General features: G+C 39.0%; 1 protein-coding gene across 12 annotated transcripts in view; it reads left to right on the forward strand.

Moving 5' to 3' along the window:
• Positions 1–17,789, forward strand: part of LOC111868007 (zinc finger protein OZF) — a 51,611-nt gene that overhangs the window by 33,152 nt on the left and 670 nt on the right. Inside the window, exons 1-6 of one of the 12 annotated variants that reach the window (XM_023858332.2) lie at positions 5,205–5,312; positions 5,797–6,004; positions 7,211–7,381; positions 8,858–9,028; positions 10,034–10,204; positions 10,948–12,991. In XM_023858332.2, the coding sequence (XP_023714100.1) occupies positions 5,888–6,004; positions 7,211–7,381; positions 8,858–9,028; positions 10,034–10,204; positions 10,948–12,072 (1,755 nt within the window). In that variant the 5' untranslated portion in view covers positions 5,205–5,312; positions 5,797–5,887 and the 3' untranslated portion in view covers positions 12,073–12,991. The other 11 variants (XM_033752890.1, XM_023858330.2, XM_023858328.2 and 8 more) reach the window with 11 other exon arrangements.

The raw sequence follows: 17,789 nt of genomic DNA on the forward strand, positions 1-17,789 counted from the left end.
TTGAAGCTGACCACTCGCCTCCAGCTAGTGCCGAGGTCTAGAAAATGTGGATCTATACATCCACTCACCCACGCGCCATGATGGCGTAGTACTTAATTAGTTGAGCAAAGGAGCAACTTTCCGTTACCTTATTCTTGGCCACGCCATAGCTCAAGCGGTTAGTCGCTGGGTTCCCACTGCGGCGGCCCGGGTTCGATCCCGGGTCTGGTCAAATGGGATTTGTGGTGGACAAAGTGACGCTGGGGCGGGTTTTCTCCGAGTACTTCGGTTCCTGCCAATCTTCATTCCACCAAATTCTACATCATCATAATCACCCGGGGCGGGTACAATAGGCCAATCAGTGGCCGCCGTGCCGAGTGGACCCAAGTGGACTCCACCCCCCACAATACGGATTTCCTTATTCTTGGAGTTGGGAATGTGTGTATGTGTGTGTGTGCGCGTGTGTATGTGTGTGATGAGCTACATCTACATCCACTCCCCCTTACGCCTTCATGGCGCAGTGCTTAATTCGTTGAGCACAGGGGCAATTTTACTCTTCACAGGGCGATTGTAAATTGTTGTCGGGGTTTCCGATTATTGGCTACGGAAACCCCGACAATAATTTATAATCACTCTGTATATCCACACGAAGATAAGGAAGCATGTGCAATGATGTTTCTATGCCAGGTTGAGGGGATGCCATTGTAAGGAGTCTAGAAGCAACTGGCTAAGACAAGGGCATTCCTCTGCCTGCCTTGCGGGGAACGTGTAACTTTCCGTTTTCCGAGACTTTTACCGAAGTTGCAGTTTACAAAAATACCTCCCTCGCTCTTCTTTCCATGTGCCCTGATATCAACAGCAACACATCTTCGAGAAAATTTTGCCTTTAACATTAGAACAACAGAAAACATCTCCATTCAATTGTAATATATTGATGTTATATTTTAGCGTCCTGTTGCACTGATTTAAGTCCATGATTTATTTTATCCGTCTTCTAGTGCATACANATTTTTAACATTTAATATTCATCAATATATATAAATATATATTTTAGTTATTTTAGTATGTATAGACAAGGCATGCAATGAACTAGTTTGTCGTGGATTGGATCAGCACCTGAAGATGGCACTTTTGTGCCGAAACATGTAATACATTGATCCAATTTGCTGAGTTGGCGAAATTGAATCATGCAGGTCATCGAAAGCATTCGAACAGCTGGAAACATTTTATAGAATCTGTAATTCATTTTGCGAGTTCTTTCTCATTCATCTTCTCCATGGCATGGCATCATCTCAGGCTTCTTGATATCAATAATAGCAGTATGAAAGGTAAAGCTATCCCTTTAAGAGGTCGATGAGGCCCATAGGGTTGTGAGACGTCGAGGCTTCCACATTTTCTAGAGAATCGGCTCACAGATGGCGGTGAGGTTGTCAGCATTACGCGCCGGCCGCACCTTTACTCGCAGGAAAATTCCTGGCACTCATTTCTGAGTTGATCCCAAGGCCATAGTGCGGCTGGAAAGATTACATCAATTGAAAAATCCAGTGACCTAATCGGGAATCGGTCCTGCGACCTTCCTACTTGTAGCATTTTGCCTCAACCAACTACGCTGCCGCAACCCGGGTAAAGTAAAAGTAAAGCTATCCCTGTACCAGGCCGTGAAGGCCCATAGGGTTGTGAGACGTTGAGGGTCTCACACTATCTAGACAATCGGCTCAAAGATGGCGGTATGGTTGTCAGCCTTACGCGCCGGCCGCGCTTTACTCCACAGGAAAATTATTTAGTTGAGTCCTGGTACTCATTTCTGTTAGAGGCTGAGTCGAACCCAGGGCCATAGTGCGGCTGGAAGGATTAGTAAATAAGTTTCCTAACTCCCCCACGAAGAAACTGATTGTGGGGGGGGGCTATGTTACAGGAAGTAACATGTTGTTTACATTCCATACGGTACGGACAATACTTTGTAAGATGAGACACCGACTACACAGTTAATATTAACATCTACATCACGTGCCTCCTACACAATCTTGTATACAAAAAGAAAAAAATATAGAAAATTCAAATTTGTCCATGGGAACGTACGAAATTACAAAACCAACTACTGAGTCGATGTTATAAAACATCAATTAAAATTTTATTCTTGTTTTACAATATAACTTCTGGTTTATATAATCTGATTATTGTATTTTTTACCTCAAGTGTTTTATATGATTAATAGTATTGTATCCAGTTTAATAGTACTGCAGTTCAATGGTGTATATATGTTTAACCATGTATTTGCCTGATGATGGCTATTGACAGCCGAAATAGGTAGCAGAGCCGTAGCTGGGCATTGACCTTGATATTTGTTGTGTTGTGACAATTAATAAAGAGGCTGTATATTGTAACACAACGGGATGCATGAAATGAAACGAAAAATAGTATTCCACATACTGGATCATGCTAAAATTAGGAATCTTTCGGAACCTGTTGAAAAACTCAGAGATTGGGAGCGGTTTGAAAACCCCCCTTCTGAATTTATATCACCTAAAATAGAAATTGCCGGTCACGGTACCCGATCGGTCTAAGGCGTGCACTGTCTTCTCTCGCTTGGAAGCCGGGATCGTGGGTTCGAATCCCACTCAGGGCATGGATGTTTGTATGCGTTTTTCTGTGTTTGTGTACAGAGGCCTAGCGACGAGCTGATCACCCGCCCAAGGAGTCCTACCGTATGTCTAAGATCTAGAAAAACCGAAGTGAACGGAGAAGTTCATGGAGGTAGGCCTAGGCCCACTGGGACTGTAGTGCCAAGGGGGGGGGGAATAGAAATTAAGTGGGGGTAGAAGCCGATAAAGCGGCGCGCGACTTTGCAGCCTCTATTGCTACGGCATATAGGTTGCCGACAAGTGAAGTTACACTTTCGGACATAAACAACGAACTTCCTGGTGTAGATCGCTTGTTAAAACATAAGCAGAGGCTACGAAAATTGTGCCAAGAAACCAGGGATCCAGCATGCAAAACGTCAGTTAACTGGGTCACAAAATCAATCAGGCGAATGACCCGTAAAAAAGCAATTGAACGGTTGGAAACAAAAATAGGTAACGCTGAAGTCACACCTCAGGGTATATGGTCCACTGCGAAATCTCTCCTTAAGAGAGACGGACAAGGGCACCAACTCATATTCATGGTTCTTCTGGCCTTAAATTTCATCCTTCTGAAAAAGCCAACGCAATTGCTGACTCTTTGGGAATTCAGTTCACTCCACACGACCTGTGTAACGATAACCATGAACGGCCGGTGGAGGCTAGAGTTCAAGCTCTGCTCGAAACCATAGACAACAGCCCCCCTCTAAGGATAAGACCATGTGACGTACAGAAATTAATAAATTCCTTGAAATTGAGAAAGCTCTGCGGAATTGATGGAATCCCAAATGAATGCCTCAGGCACCTTCCAAGGCGATCATTGGTTCACCTAACTCATCTATTCAATCATTGTCTTCGGCTTTCCCATTTTCCAAATACTTGGAAAGAAGCAAAATATAACTTTACCTAATCCCGGTAAAGACCCGAAATCCCGCAAAATTTACGTCCGATCAGCCTCCTGTCAACGACAGGAAAACTATTCGAAAAAGTGATTTCTTGCTCTAAAAACATATTGAAGAAAGAGGCCTGCTCAACGCAAGCCAGTTTGGTTTTCGTGCACATCACAGCACGGCATTGCAATGTATGAGGCTGGTGGACCACATGACCCTTAATTTCAACATTAAAATGTCTACAGCCGAGATGTTCTTGGACACCGAAAAGGCCTTTGATACCACATGGCACTCAGGCTTGCTGTATAAATTTAAGAAATTAGAATTCTCGAACAGTTTGATCAAACTTATTGGGTCATTTCTATCTCAAAGTAAATTCAAGGTTTCGGTTGAAGGCGAAATGTCATCGCCAAGGGAAATGCAAGCAGGGGTGCCACAAGGCTCGGTCCTGTCCCCTACTCTTTTCAATCTGTATATTAATGATGCCCCCCAAACACATGGGGTTCACGTGGCCCTCTTTGCAGACGACACCTGTCTGTATGCGACAGATCGCAAGGAGGGTTTTGTTGTTAGAAAACTTCAGCGCGGTCTCAGCTCAATGGAGACCTGGTATGAGCGCTGTAATATTAAAATTAATGAAGATAATACTCAGGGGGTCTACTTTTCTCGTGGTCGTCGACCGCCTGAGTCTTGTTTTACTCTAAATGGACGAAATATTCCATTTGTAATTAGTGCAAAATATCTAGGTGTAATCTTCGATAGGAGAGTTACATGGAGATTGCACATAGATGTGATCGAAGCCAAGGCCTTCAGAATATTCATTATAGTATATTCCCTATTCAAAAGTGAGCGATTGAGCTCTAACATTAAACTGACCCTCCACAAAATTCTCATTGGATCCGTAATGACTTATGCCAGTCCCGCCTGGGAATTTGCGGCAGACACCCATCTAATGAAGTTGCAGCGCCTGCAAAACAAGGTTCTCCGCACCCTTGGCAATTTTCCGAGGCGCACATCGGTCCGCGATTTGCACATGACATTCAAAATCCCGTACGTATATGACTATATAACAAAATTATGCAGGAAACAAGCAGAAGTCATACAAAATCATGAAAATGAGAATGTTCGCAACATCGGACAAGGCGAAGCCCGACACAGAAAGTATAAGAGGCTTAAACTTGGCGGCGGTCAGGCATACGACCGTTCAAGTGACTAGACTGCCGTGGTAGTGAATACTACTAGAAATAGGGCCTAGTCTGCTGGACTGACAGAGGCCTTGTATATATTTAATACATTTATTATCATGTTTAACATGTAAAATGTAAATATCCTTTACATTATGAAAAATTACTTACTACTACAGACAATGACTTTGATAGACCCGTCCTCTCGTCAGAGAGGAATAATTAAGTGAGACTGAAGACAGACCTATCGAGCATATTTTAGATTTCTGCAGCTGCATTTGTTTTTTTTTGTTTTTTGTTTTTGTTTTTTCATTTTGTCAGACATTAGACAACAGCCACTTAGTGTTAATTTCGCAGTAGGCTCCCTTTTCAGTTTCGGTAAAGTGCCGTTCATTTTTCCCGCTCGTAAATGACAAGAAAGAATGAATCAACAGACGATCTAATATGAGGGGTTATGACTTCTTTGCATTTTGCCTTGACGCCAACCTATGTATATCCACAGATTGAAAAATCAAAGCTCGATTTAATAGATTCTGTTTAGAATGCTCGGAAGCTCATGATGCTCGTGATCGCTCATGATTGCATGGAAAGTACACTGGTCAGGCGGTTTCGATTTGTGATGTTCTGTGACAGTATAAATAGTGTGTTGTATTTTGTAGTTCATCTTATTCAAGTAGTGCATAGTGTCATTAATTTTAGTTAATTTTCTATTTTCTCTGTTCCAGTTAATTTTGAGTCTTTAGTTTTAAGGAGTAAAATACATATTTAATATTGCATTTTGATATCCGGTTTTGTATGACTGAGGCTTGAACCGGCTTGAAACTTCACGGTAAAGAAAGGGCGTAAATGCAGAGTGTTTTGACAGTGAAGTGCCGAGGAGAAAATTGGCTCCTAAAAGAGGAAGGCCATAGTTTGAGCCTCATCTTTAAGAATTATCACCAATTTGTCTGATATATATTCTTTCCCCCAATGAAATCAAAGAAGTTACAGCCGGGTCAAGTAATTGAATTCATTGTATATCCAAATGCACAGTGAAATCCCATTGCCTCTTGGAAATACAAATACTTTTTCCTATAAAATGTGATGTGTTTAAACAGCACTTATAACCATTATGTATACTTTCAGGATCAACAGATATCCCAATACATATAGAAAATGAGAAGTTATGTCACTGGGATCGCAATAACCCACTTTTTTACACAACCAGCAATCCATCATGTGTGATGAATATATTTTAATGCTACAGAAAAATCTGCAGTCTCTTGCAACAAGAGTTCCAAAAATTATGTTGCAGAGAGTTGATGAAGTATGGCCTGCTCTGAAGGAAAGCACAGTGAGTGTTCTGTGTATATATGCAGAGAAAATTATATTATAATCTTGTTCTCTGCATATACATGGTCAAAGAAAATAAATATTTTTTGATAACCAAGTATTAATTTTCATTTACTCAGTTCTGTAGGCATGATTGTGTACATTAGAAAGGTTTAGTGTTTTTAGTGTTAGCATGTCCCTCTGAAATGTTGGTTGACTTTTACCAGACTACTTGCTATTATTTCCCAGAAGATAGAACTCTTTATAACCACTTTTGTGAGAACTTAAAATTCTTTGTTACTGAACATAATTATAAGAAACTTTCACAAATCATTCTACACACTTGGGAAATTTGTTGTCATTTGCAACACTTAACCAAGGAAAAAGATGGCATTGTATATGACTTACCAGAAAGTGTTTGATATCAAAACCATTTACTCATCTGGTGTTTCCAGTGTTGTTATGGAGCGACAATATCATTGAGAGTTTTCTCTTCATGTTGCACCATTGAGAGATACTGCGTACTGGGTTGTTAATCAGTTTGAAGAACCAGGAATTGTGTGTGATGTAAATGTAGCACATCTGTTTGCACAGAAGTTGTTGGTGCATCATAGGAGCAAGAAAAGTCCAAAGGAAGTCTCTTACATTTAGTATATTAAACTTGGGTCACGACCAGCACCGCATGTTCTCTACAAAATTCAGATGAGTCAGCCACAGCTGGAAAATGGAATTGTGAGACATTACACTGTTGTGAGAGAGTACAGTCCAGTTGTCTTGAATGTCACAGGGTTTTCTGATAGACACTTCCATTTGGATGGTTTCATTAGCAAGCAAAATGATATTGAGGCCCATAGAATCTAAGGCTTACTATATTTGGTACCGTGTCGATCGATGATACAGTCATCAAGCCATGTTACAATATTAAAGTGGGTCGTAAAGAGATAGGATTCATTAGGCTTAGGACACAGATCAGTGATGGGCTCCAATAAATATGGTAGAAAACCTGTTATTTCCATAAAATTCAGAGAATTTTTAGTTGCCGAGCAACTTGTAGTGTCTCAAGTATGAATTTAGTTAGGTAGTACAGATTTTGATAATTGTAAAGAATGAAATCTGTATGAACGGCTATTATCCATTTAATACAATGCAAAATGGTTGTGTTGGAAGTATGTCTTATTTCATGTAATGAGAGAACATTCATGATTGATGTAGTATTGTGGTTTTGCAGAACTGTGTGGATATACTGAAAGTTGTACCTGGTTCATGTGGTGAGACAGGTGCAACGTTTTCTGATGATGGAAGTGGGGTCATCAATGTAAAAGTTGAGGAGGGTACAGATATACAAGAGGTGGAGGATCCTGTACCTATGTCGTGTTCCTTAATAAAGGGTGAACATGAGGTGAGTTGAACGTGCATGTGTTCCTATTAGGCACACTTTACAAATATCCAGAATTGTTTACTGACCTTCAGATCTTTATTTGCGTGTCTGTTCATAATAGTTAAAAGCACTGTGGTGGGGAGATTTTGAGTTCTTTGTAAAATATTTGAAGAGGATATTGTATTTTGTTGCATCTTGGTTTGGAAGTTCCACTTCTGTTCATTGTTATGTTACTTACAGTTACACAGAACTAAATATTTAGTAAAGTGAAAAATATCTAGACAGACTTCCTGGCCACAGTAATTCCTCCCTAGTTCCACTGTCATCATTCAGAACAAAATTTGTTACTGAATAACCAGTGGCTCTAAAACTGTCAGAGGCAATCAGAGCTCTGCATTCATTATCACTGTAGGAAGTCTGCCCCTCTCACCCGTCTCCAGTAGGGAAGAGAGAATATTGATGGAATAAGTGGCATGCCAAATTGTGCTCAAATTGAACTATTATTTAAGATGATTTTACTGTGTGTACCCATTTGTTTTCTTTGAAAATATGGAGGGAGGAGACTGCATGGGAGAGTGGGATGAAGATGGGAAAATAATTTTAAAATTGATCTTAAGACCGCCTCTGTAGTCTAGTGGTCAGAGTTCCTGGCTACAGATCCAGAGGTCAGGGTTTGATTCCTGGTGCTACCAGATTTTCTGAGAAGTAGTGGGTCTGGAACGGGGTCCATTCAGCCTCGTGAGGATAATTGAGGAGCTATTTCAAGGAAATAGGGGCACCGGTCTAGAAAACCAAAATTAATGGCTGTGGGGATCCGTTGCTCTGATCACATGACACCCTCTGTCTGCTAAAGTTTGCACTAACTTCGCTGACAGGCAGCAGTCGCTCAGTCAATATAGTTCACTTGTGGACTAAAACCACATAGTTTTCATTTTTTCTTAAAGGAATAGTCTGTGAGTTTGTGAAGTGGATTAATTTAACTCAGGATAGGGACCAGTGATGGATTATTTTGAACATGGTAATGAACTTACAAGCTCCATAAAATTCAGAAAATTTCTTGACTAGCTAAACAACTTTTGGGGACACATGGTAGTGTAGTTGGTTGAGGCACTATTCTACAAGTCCGAAAGTCGTAGGTTTGAGTCCTGATGAAGTGGATTTTTTTTTCATTTACCTAATCCTTCGAGTGTGTAAGGCTGACAACCTTACTGCCATCTGTGAGCTGATTGTGTAGAAAAAATGTTGGAGCCTCAACGTCTCACAACCGTATGGACCTCCATGGCCTGTTACAGGGATAGCTTTACCATTACCTAAACAACTTGTAGTTTCATGAGAAATAGGAGTTTAATTAGTTAATATTGAGTTTCATAACTAAAGAGTTAAATATTTACAAACAGCTGTTGTCCAATTTGTGTGATTCAAAACAGTTCTGTTGAAGTATATCTTATTTCGAGTAATGAGAACAGAGTCATGATTGATGTAGTATTGTGGTTACAGAACTGTGTGGATATACTGAAAGTTGTACCTGGTTCATGTGGTGAGACAGGTGGAACGTTTTCTGATGATGGAGGTGGGGTCACCAGTGTAAAAGTTGAGGAGGGTGCAGATATACAAGAGGTGGAGGATCCTGTACCCATGTCGTGTTCCGTAATAAAGGGTGAACATGAGGTGAGTTGAATGTGTGTCTATGGTAAGGTAACAAGAATTTCCAAACAGTTTATGTAACCTGAAGGTTCATTGCCATGTTCACAAGAACCCTCAGTTAGGCCCTATTCTGAGCCACATTAATCCAACCCATATCATCCCATCCTATTTGTCTGTAATCCATTTTAATATTATCCTCCAATCTTTGTGTGTGTCTACCTAGTGGCCTCTTTCCTTTTGGCATTCCCACCAAAACTCCTGTATATGTATTCACTTTCTATGCATGCATGCCATATGCCCTGCCCACCTCATACTCCTTGACTTCATCATTCTAATTATGCTTGATGACAGGTACAAGTTATGAAGCTCCTAATCATGCAGTTTTCTCCAACCTCCTGTCATTTCAGCCCTCTTCAGTTCAAATATTCTCCTCAGTACCATGCTCTTAAATACATTCAGTTTGTGTTCTTTCCTTACTGTCAGAGACCAAGTATCACACCCATACAAAAGTACAGCCAAAATTATAGTTTTGTATATTTTAATTTTTATGTTCTTAGACAGAAGTTTCTGACCTGAATAACAGCAAACATTACCTTAATTTAATCTGATCTTAATTTCTCCATGAATCAAATTTGTTGCGTATGATGATTTTACTGTGCATATCTATTTGTTTTCATTGATAACATGAAGGAAGGAGACCACTTGGGAGACTTGGGTGAAGATTGGAGGATAATATTAAAATGGACCTTAAGGAAATAATGTGGGAGTCTCTGAACTGGATTAATTTGGCTTAGGATGGAATTTTGTGAAGATGGTAATGAACCTACAAGTTCCATTAAATTCAGAAAATTCAAGAAGAATGAATTTAAATTCAGTCTGTTAATATTGAATTTGATAACTGTCAAGAGTAAAGTCCCTATGAAGAGCCGTTGCCCATTTGATGCAATACAAAATAATTGTACTGGAAATGTATCTTCTGTCTTGCAATTGGAGTACAGTCATGATTGATGCGGTTTTGTGGTTTTGCAGAACTGTGTGGATGTACTGAAAGTTGTAGCTGGTTCATGTAGTGAGACAGGTTCATCATTTTCTGATGATGGAAGTGGGGTCATCAATGTAAAAGTTGAGGAGGTTACAGATATACATGAGGAGGGGGGTCCTGTACCAATATCATGTTCAGTAATAAAATGTGAACAGGAGGTGAGTTGAACGTGTCTATATACCAAGTGTTCATTGTGCAGGCTTATCAATTTATACCTTTTCAATCTTGCAATAGCAATTTCAACCTCAAAAGGGCTAGGATCAGGTACTAACAGCTCAGCTGTATGGATTTCTGTCTGCCTATGTACATTCAGTAACAGTATTTCTTCCATCAGATCAAAAAATTGTGGAAATCTGCAAGCAGATCACCATTCTCATCCTTCACTAAGTTACTTCTAGGTTGGTAACCCCTCTTAAAGTCATTTATTCCTCTATACAGGTGTCTAATGTTCTTGTTCTTACTGTTCATTGCAAGCTCATCAATTTTGTCTTTCAGATATTCCCTCTTTTTGTTCCTGAAATATCTGCTGGTTTCACTTCTTATATTGTTCAGATTATCCCCATTTATTTGGTTTGGATCCTGTAACCAGTGCAATTTGGCTTGTTTCATTTAGTCTAATAATTTTGAGCATCCTTCATCGAACCATGGCTTATGCTTATTCAGTTCATAATAACATAGACTCTCTTTGGCAGAAATTTTTATATTCTCTCTGATAGTTTCCCAAGCTTTATTAACATCCACCTCAGTGTCGTAAGTTTTCCAAAGCTGCGAACCTATTTGAAATTTCAACACGATACTGCTCCTTACATCTATCTTGTTTAATTTCTTAAGATTGAACCTCTCTATATGAACTCTGTGATTTTTTGTATATTTACAAGTATATTTTGCATTACCTTTACAGATAATTCCAAATGAACTGGAGTTTGTACATGGCAGAGAGCATCCATATTTCTGTGAAATATGCACTAAATCATTCAGTAGTGACGCCTGTATGAAGATTCATCTATGTAGTGGAGTACAGCCATATTCTTATGATGTGTGTACTAGTTCATTTAGTAGTAAAAGTAGTCTGAAGGAACATGAACACCTACACAGTGAGGATCAGCCTTATTTCTGTTTTGCATGTAACAAGTCATTTAGTAGAAAGAATTATTTTAAGGCACATCTAAACAAACATAGTGGGGAGCAGCCATATTCCTGTGATGAGTGTGGTAAGTTATTCATTAGTAAGTGTTACCTGAAGAAACATAAATATACACACAGTGAGGAGCATCAGTATATCTGTGATATATGTAATAAGTCATTCAGTAGAAAGAATTATTTTAAGGCACATCTTAACAAACATAATGGGGAGAGGCCATATTCCTGTGATGAGTGTGATAAGTCATTCATTAGTAAATGTTATCTGAAGAAACATAAATATATACACAGTGAGGAGCATCAGTATATCTGTGATATATGTAATAAGTCATTCAGTAGAAAGATTTACTTGATGACACATCAGAACTTGCATAGTGGGGAGCGCCCCTATTCCTGTGATATGTGTAATAGGTCATTTAGTAGTAGCTATTATCTGAAGAAACATCAATATCAACACAGTGAAGAGCATCCATTCTTCTGTGTTGCATGTAATAAGTCCTTCAGTAGAAAGAGTTACCTGAATGCACATCAAAACTTGCATAGTGGGAAGCGCCCATATTCTTGTGATTTGTGTAATAAGTCTTTTATCAGTAGGTGTTATCTGCAGAAACATCAACGCATACATACTGGGGTGCGCCCATATTTGTGTGATGTGTGTAACAAATCATTTCATGTTAAGAGTAATCTGAAAGAACATCGGCGCATACACAGTGGGGAGCGTCCATATTCTTGTGAAATGTGTAATATGTCATTCAGTACTCAGAGTAGTCTGAAGAGACATCAACGCAGACATACAGGGGAGCGACCATATTCATGTGATACATGTAATAAGTCATTCAAGAGCATGTGTGACATGAAGAAACATAAACATGTACATAGGAGTTAGCTTGTATATGTTTGTTGTATGTGTAAGAAATCATTTTATGTATAATGTAGTATGAAGGTACATAATATGAACACTGTGAGCAGGATCCGTATGTCTGTGATACATATTGTGTGTGTGGGGTTCCATAACTAATTGTAATGGGTTCTGAATTGGATGATTGGATTTATTAACATCTTATACAATCAGCACGTACTTACAAGCAACACAGCACCATCGCTGATTTACACAATTTACAGTTCACCGTTACACATACACAAGGATTGTCAGTCTTTGCTAGTTGTATCCTGGGAAGAGAATGCAAACAGCCTCACTGTGACTAAACCTTCTAATGACACACTAAGTCTTCACAGGCTTCTTCAACTACTAACTTCCCATGGCTATCTCTGCTGACAATTGACTCAGTTCTCAATCTTGTAGTGTCTGTTGTACTTTGTTGTATTCCAATTCTCTAATCTTTCTAACTACAAACAGACTCTTATTATATAGCCTTGGGTCAGATCCATGGAAAACAATGTCTTCTCTTGTCGAATATTGTTGTGTTACCTAGAAACAAGTTGTAGCATGGGCCACAGAGAACTCAGCTCCTCTTGTTTTATGTTTGCCGGAGTAGGTATAATAAGCCATTTCCTAGCAATGGGTATATGCATCATAGTATAATTCATTTTATGGTAGTAGATGTTATTCGAAGGTAGTTACGCTTGCACAGTGAGTAGTGCCTCTTCCTAATGTAATAAATTATCTAGTAGTATGAGTTAGCTGAAGATATATCAACTCATACTTGAGTATCATTAACAGGGGCCCTATCTTTTAGAGATGCTGGTTGTAGCATGTACTGAGTTGACTCACATAGCTCATATCACTTACTTACTCATGGAGCTGAGCCCTTCTGGAGGAGCCGCCAATTCTGCAGCTACTCAAGAATTTCCCAGCATTTTATGGAACCCGAAGGTTCATCACCATGTTCACAAGAGTCCTCCACTGGTCCCTATCCTGAGCCAGATCTATGCAATCCATACCATCCCAGCCTATCTCTCTAAGATCCATTCTAATATTGTCCACCCACCTATACCTTGGTCTTCCCTGTGGTCTCTTTCCTTTTGGCTTTCCCACCAATATCCTGTACACATTCGTCTCCCCCATTCATGCTACATGACCTGCCCACCTCATCCTCCTTGACTTGATCATTCTATTTATGTAGCTCATATTACTGAATCATTTATTACACAGTGAAAGAGTTAAGAGATTCACTTTTCACTCGTGTCTGTACAGTGGTAGTACATTTTTAACACAATCACTGAGAAAATAACAGAAAATGTAGGACAGTGGAGCACTGACTGTGGTGAACAGCAAACTGTATTCATGGGGTGGAGGGAGTGTGAGATTGGGATAGAATGGTGCATATACAATAAATGGGAACAATTTTCTGTTGGGAAATTTTTAGTACATAGATGTGATTTTCACAGGTGTGGGGAATTTTTACATACGCTTCCTCAAAATTTGGCCCTGTATATATGGGGAAATGGATAATAAAGTCCCATGTAATGGGGCCCCACTGTACATCATTCAGTACTCAGAATTAGTCTGAAAAGTCATCAGTGCACATGTAATTTGTAGTGTTTGTTGCTGTAAGATATGTATGAGAGAATTGTCCATTTCCTGAAGACACATTTTTGCAAACATAACAGCAGATTGTTCCTAGTCCTGGCAAGTGTCGGATATTTTTCTGTAATTTGAATCTGATTAACTAGTAACTCATTAATATCTGTTGTATGTAAGAGTGTTCTGGGATTGAAGTAAATAGCTTTATTCAAAAGTATGTCTTCCTCTCTGTCATTCTTGGTTGAAGTCATCACATATACAGATTGTAATGGAAAGGTGCAAAGATACTTTTGGCATGAGTTCCACATACCAAAGATAAAATGGTAAAGTTGTCTGTGTGCTTAACTAATTAACATGTGAGAATGCAGAGTTAGTTCTGTAGTTGAGCTGAGTGTTCAGCTGTGGAGTGTTAACCAATTTAGATTTGTTCCCAGGTAAGAGACAGTGAAAACTTTGCAGAAGAATAGCCATTGTTGAGACCCGTTACCAAGCAGCGACTTGCGAAAGCAGACGTAGAAGTCTTAGTGTGGAGTGATTTGTAGTTATGATCTGAGTGGTCAATAAATCTGATCATCCAATCCAGAACCCGATATTATTGGTCATGGAGCCATAAACATGTGATAATACAGTCAACTCTTGATTATCCGGGGGCGGATTAACCGGTTTGTGGCTTAACCGGGGCTACTGAGGCTTTTTTGAGGCTTATATGTTGTTTAATGTTCATTCACTTTTGTTTCACATGGTGAGTTGTAACACTATTTTCACACTAGTGTGAACTGAGCTCTGCATTCTTTGGTCCCGTTATGCTAACACAATGTTCTAGGGTAGGGGTGAAGGAATGCATGGATTTGTGGAAAGTTTCAAGGACAGATACATCGCCCCAGTTAGTATCTTTGTATCGATCTTCAAGTGCATCAGCAAAATGTCAGGATGTAAAAGGAAGCGTGTTGTGTTAAGTATTCAACAGAAACTTGAAATTAACAATCAGTTGGGAAAAAGAGGTATAGTTAAACAATTAGCAATACAATACAGTATTAGAGAAACAACTGTTCGAGATTTGAAAAAACAAAAGTGAGAATGAGGAAGAGGTGGACAGTGCTGCTCTTAATCATTTGGAATCCTTACTAGACTGTCTTTAGAGTGAAGAGAACAGTTTATTAAGTGACAAGCTAATATTACGCAGGCTTCGTACGGATATCCGTAAAGAGGAAAATGCCGCGAAAAAGCAAACAACAATATTAAATTTTTTAAGTGTTAAGTGTTGGATGTTGTTGAACACTGTGATTGAAATAACTAATTCATACTTCAGTGTAATGTAAAAAAAGTATTAAATAGGCCATGAGATGACATAAAAATGAGGTTGAATAAATTTAAATACAGGTAGGCCTATAGTATTATGAAGGTACAGTATTACAGTACTACTTTTAATAAAATTTGTCTTAACTGGGTTTTCGATTAATCGTGATTTCCATCCCCACCATTATCCCGGATAATCGAGAGTTGAGTGTATTTATTCCTGGATCTTGTTACTGTAATTATATATCCTAAGCAATTAAAGCAATTTACTTCTTCAATTATATGATTTGTTGTCACATTCATCTTTCTATTAATAGCCATCATTTTTGTCTTGTTTACTGAAATGTTCAAATCATACTTTATATTTATGTTGTTAGTGGATATGCTGCTTTTTGCATTTCACCTTCTGTACTTGTCACATCACTCTCTTGTTCACAAATAAGACTGTATTTAAAATTAAGCCCTTCATTAAAATATTGTAGAATGTAGACCCATTACTAGGTAAAGGCCCATACACACAGCAGAGGAACACGTCACATCTGTGGTGACATCATGCAATAGAGGAGGCATTGCAAGTGATGTTCTCTGTGGGTTGCTCTGAGGCTATATTATTTGACTGACCGAGTTCAGCTCAGTGAGTGCAGTTGGGTACAGTGGAGTGAAGCGAGTTGGTTGGTGAGCAGTCAGTCAGGGGACTGCTGCTGTTAGAAGCTGGTAGCTGAGGCAGGAGGATATATCATAAACCCAGAGTAAGGGAAACATCTATCGTTGCAAGCTGTTATCAGGCAATGACTGATGAAGAAACAGCAGGCTAAAAAGACTTGGTGCATGCTGTAATGAATTACAGAGTGCGAATTAGCGATAGCGCTATAGTTACTTTTAGTTACAGTCTGCAAGTGTTCGGTAAACCCAATTACCTATCCAGACGCCATCTATAGTCACTCTACATGTGACAATATTTTATTTGATCACCTGCAACCATTCTTTAAAGCTTCTGTCAATGTAGTGTTAAACAATACCAGTGATAATGGCCAGCCTTGTTGAACCAGATAATTCAATGCATAACGCCTATAGCCACGATATACAGTGCTGTCCTATGTAAGTGGAATCTGAATTCTCTGATGTATATGGCAGCTATATAATCTTATGTCAATGGTTAATTTACCCACAAGAACTAAGAATTACTTTAATAATAAGAAGACAGCTCCAAGAAAGATATTTCTATTGAATCAGTGATAAATGGGCTGACTGATCATAGTGCTGTTTCTAGACATAAAAAACAGAGAACTCTTTTCAAATTATAATTATAGGAAAGCAAGCAGAGTTACACATAATGATACTGATCAAGAATTTATGTCACATCTAAGTAATGAAAATTGAGAGTCACAGCAGGGGCATTTGAACATTGGTCAGCTCCACCCTGATGCCATCTAAACACCCTGACAGATAGAGCTTAAAATATGGAATAAAATATTGCTTTACAATATTGTAAAATGGCTTTAAGAATATTTTAGAACATTGTATATATAGCTGCGTTGAGTTTGAATAAAAATATGTTTTACACTTTGCTGTGGTTTCATATTTTCTAATGTGTTATTTTGGCTTTTGGGGCTTAGTTGCATTGTGTGTTAGTTCCATTTTGACACACATGGAAGTTACCATCATTAGTATGAATGAAATGGAAGGACGATTTGGCCCAATGTATAGGTCTCACAGTGGGAGAAAAGGTGAGGCTGTGGTGTTATCCAGTGAGAGTAGGCTACAGCCTGATGTGTAAGTCTCACAGTCCCTTCCTTACAGCATGGTGCTATCCACTGAAAAATATCCTGTTCTTCTGATCTTCATTCTGAAAGCCTCTTCCTTCCACTGCTTGTGTACCACTGGCCCATCCTTTTGCATTTCTGCCACCTTCACTTCAGCAGACGAGTCACCTCCACATTTAGTATGCCATTTTGTCAAAAGGTATCTCTATACAGAAAATACTTCTGTTTGAGATGTATCATTTATAGCATATCTATCCTTTAGTCTTGTGTGCCACACAGTAGTGTAGTTGGCTGAGGCACTATGCTACAAGCCAGAAGGCTGTGAGTTCAAGTCCTGATGAGGTCATTGCAGGGACGGTGCCCCACCTGATTTTGTTGTAGTATTGAATTTTCATATTCATTCATATTTTATTCTGTTTACTGAGATCAAATTTGTATCAAAATATTAATATTTCTCGTTATCATGATGTAATTAAGGAGACACGAAAATGCAATAGTGATGTCTTGGCCATATCACAGCTTATTTGTACGGTTACAATAACAGGGGGAGCTCGTCTCTAGCCCTTACTGTGTGTATCGTTAGCAGCCTTAAGTTCAGTGAATCTTTCAGGGATTCTAAGTATCACATGCGTCTTGAAATGTCACGCTTGGGGCTAGTTTTGACAAGCCCGCAATAAAAAAAGAACACTATACAAAAGGCTGAAAGGGACAGGTGGAGTGTGGATATTATTGTGAACTTACCTCTATTCTTCCAGCCTTAAGTAACACATTCTTTGGAAGAACAGACAGAGGGTAGGTTTTCAGATTCCATCTTTCAGTTGTGTTTTGAGCAGTGGAGAAGATACAAATTCGGGAATAAAGTAATTTTAGCATAGGCCTAAGTTAAAGTTGTTTTTTAAGTGTAATTTCCAAATTAGGTTTTAGGTTAATACTGTATTCATATTAGAATTAGTGATTAATATGAATAGGGTGGACGTCCTTCTGAAATCACTGTTCTCAACTTTGAGTTTAGAAGAGAAATTACAAGTAAAAACTCTTGGCGCGCATCAACCAACAGAT

The sequence above is a fragment of the Cryptotermes secundus genome, unplaced genomic scaffold (assembly GCF_002891405.2).
Source record: "Cryptotermes secundus unplaced genomic scaffold, Csec_1.0 scaffold508, whole genome shotgun sequence".
NCBI classification, from domain to species: domain Eukaryota; kingdom Metazoa; phylum Arthropoda; class Insecta; order Blattodea; family Kalotermitidae; genus Cryptotermes; species Cryptotermes secundus.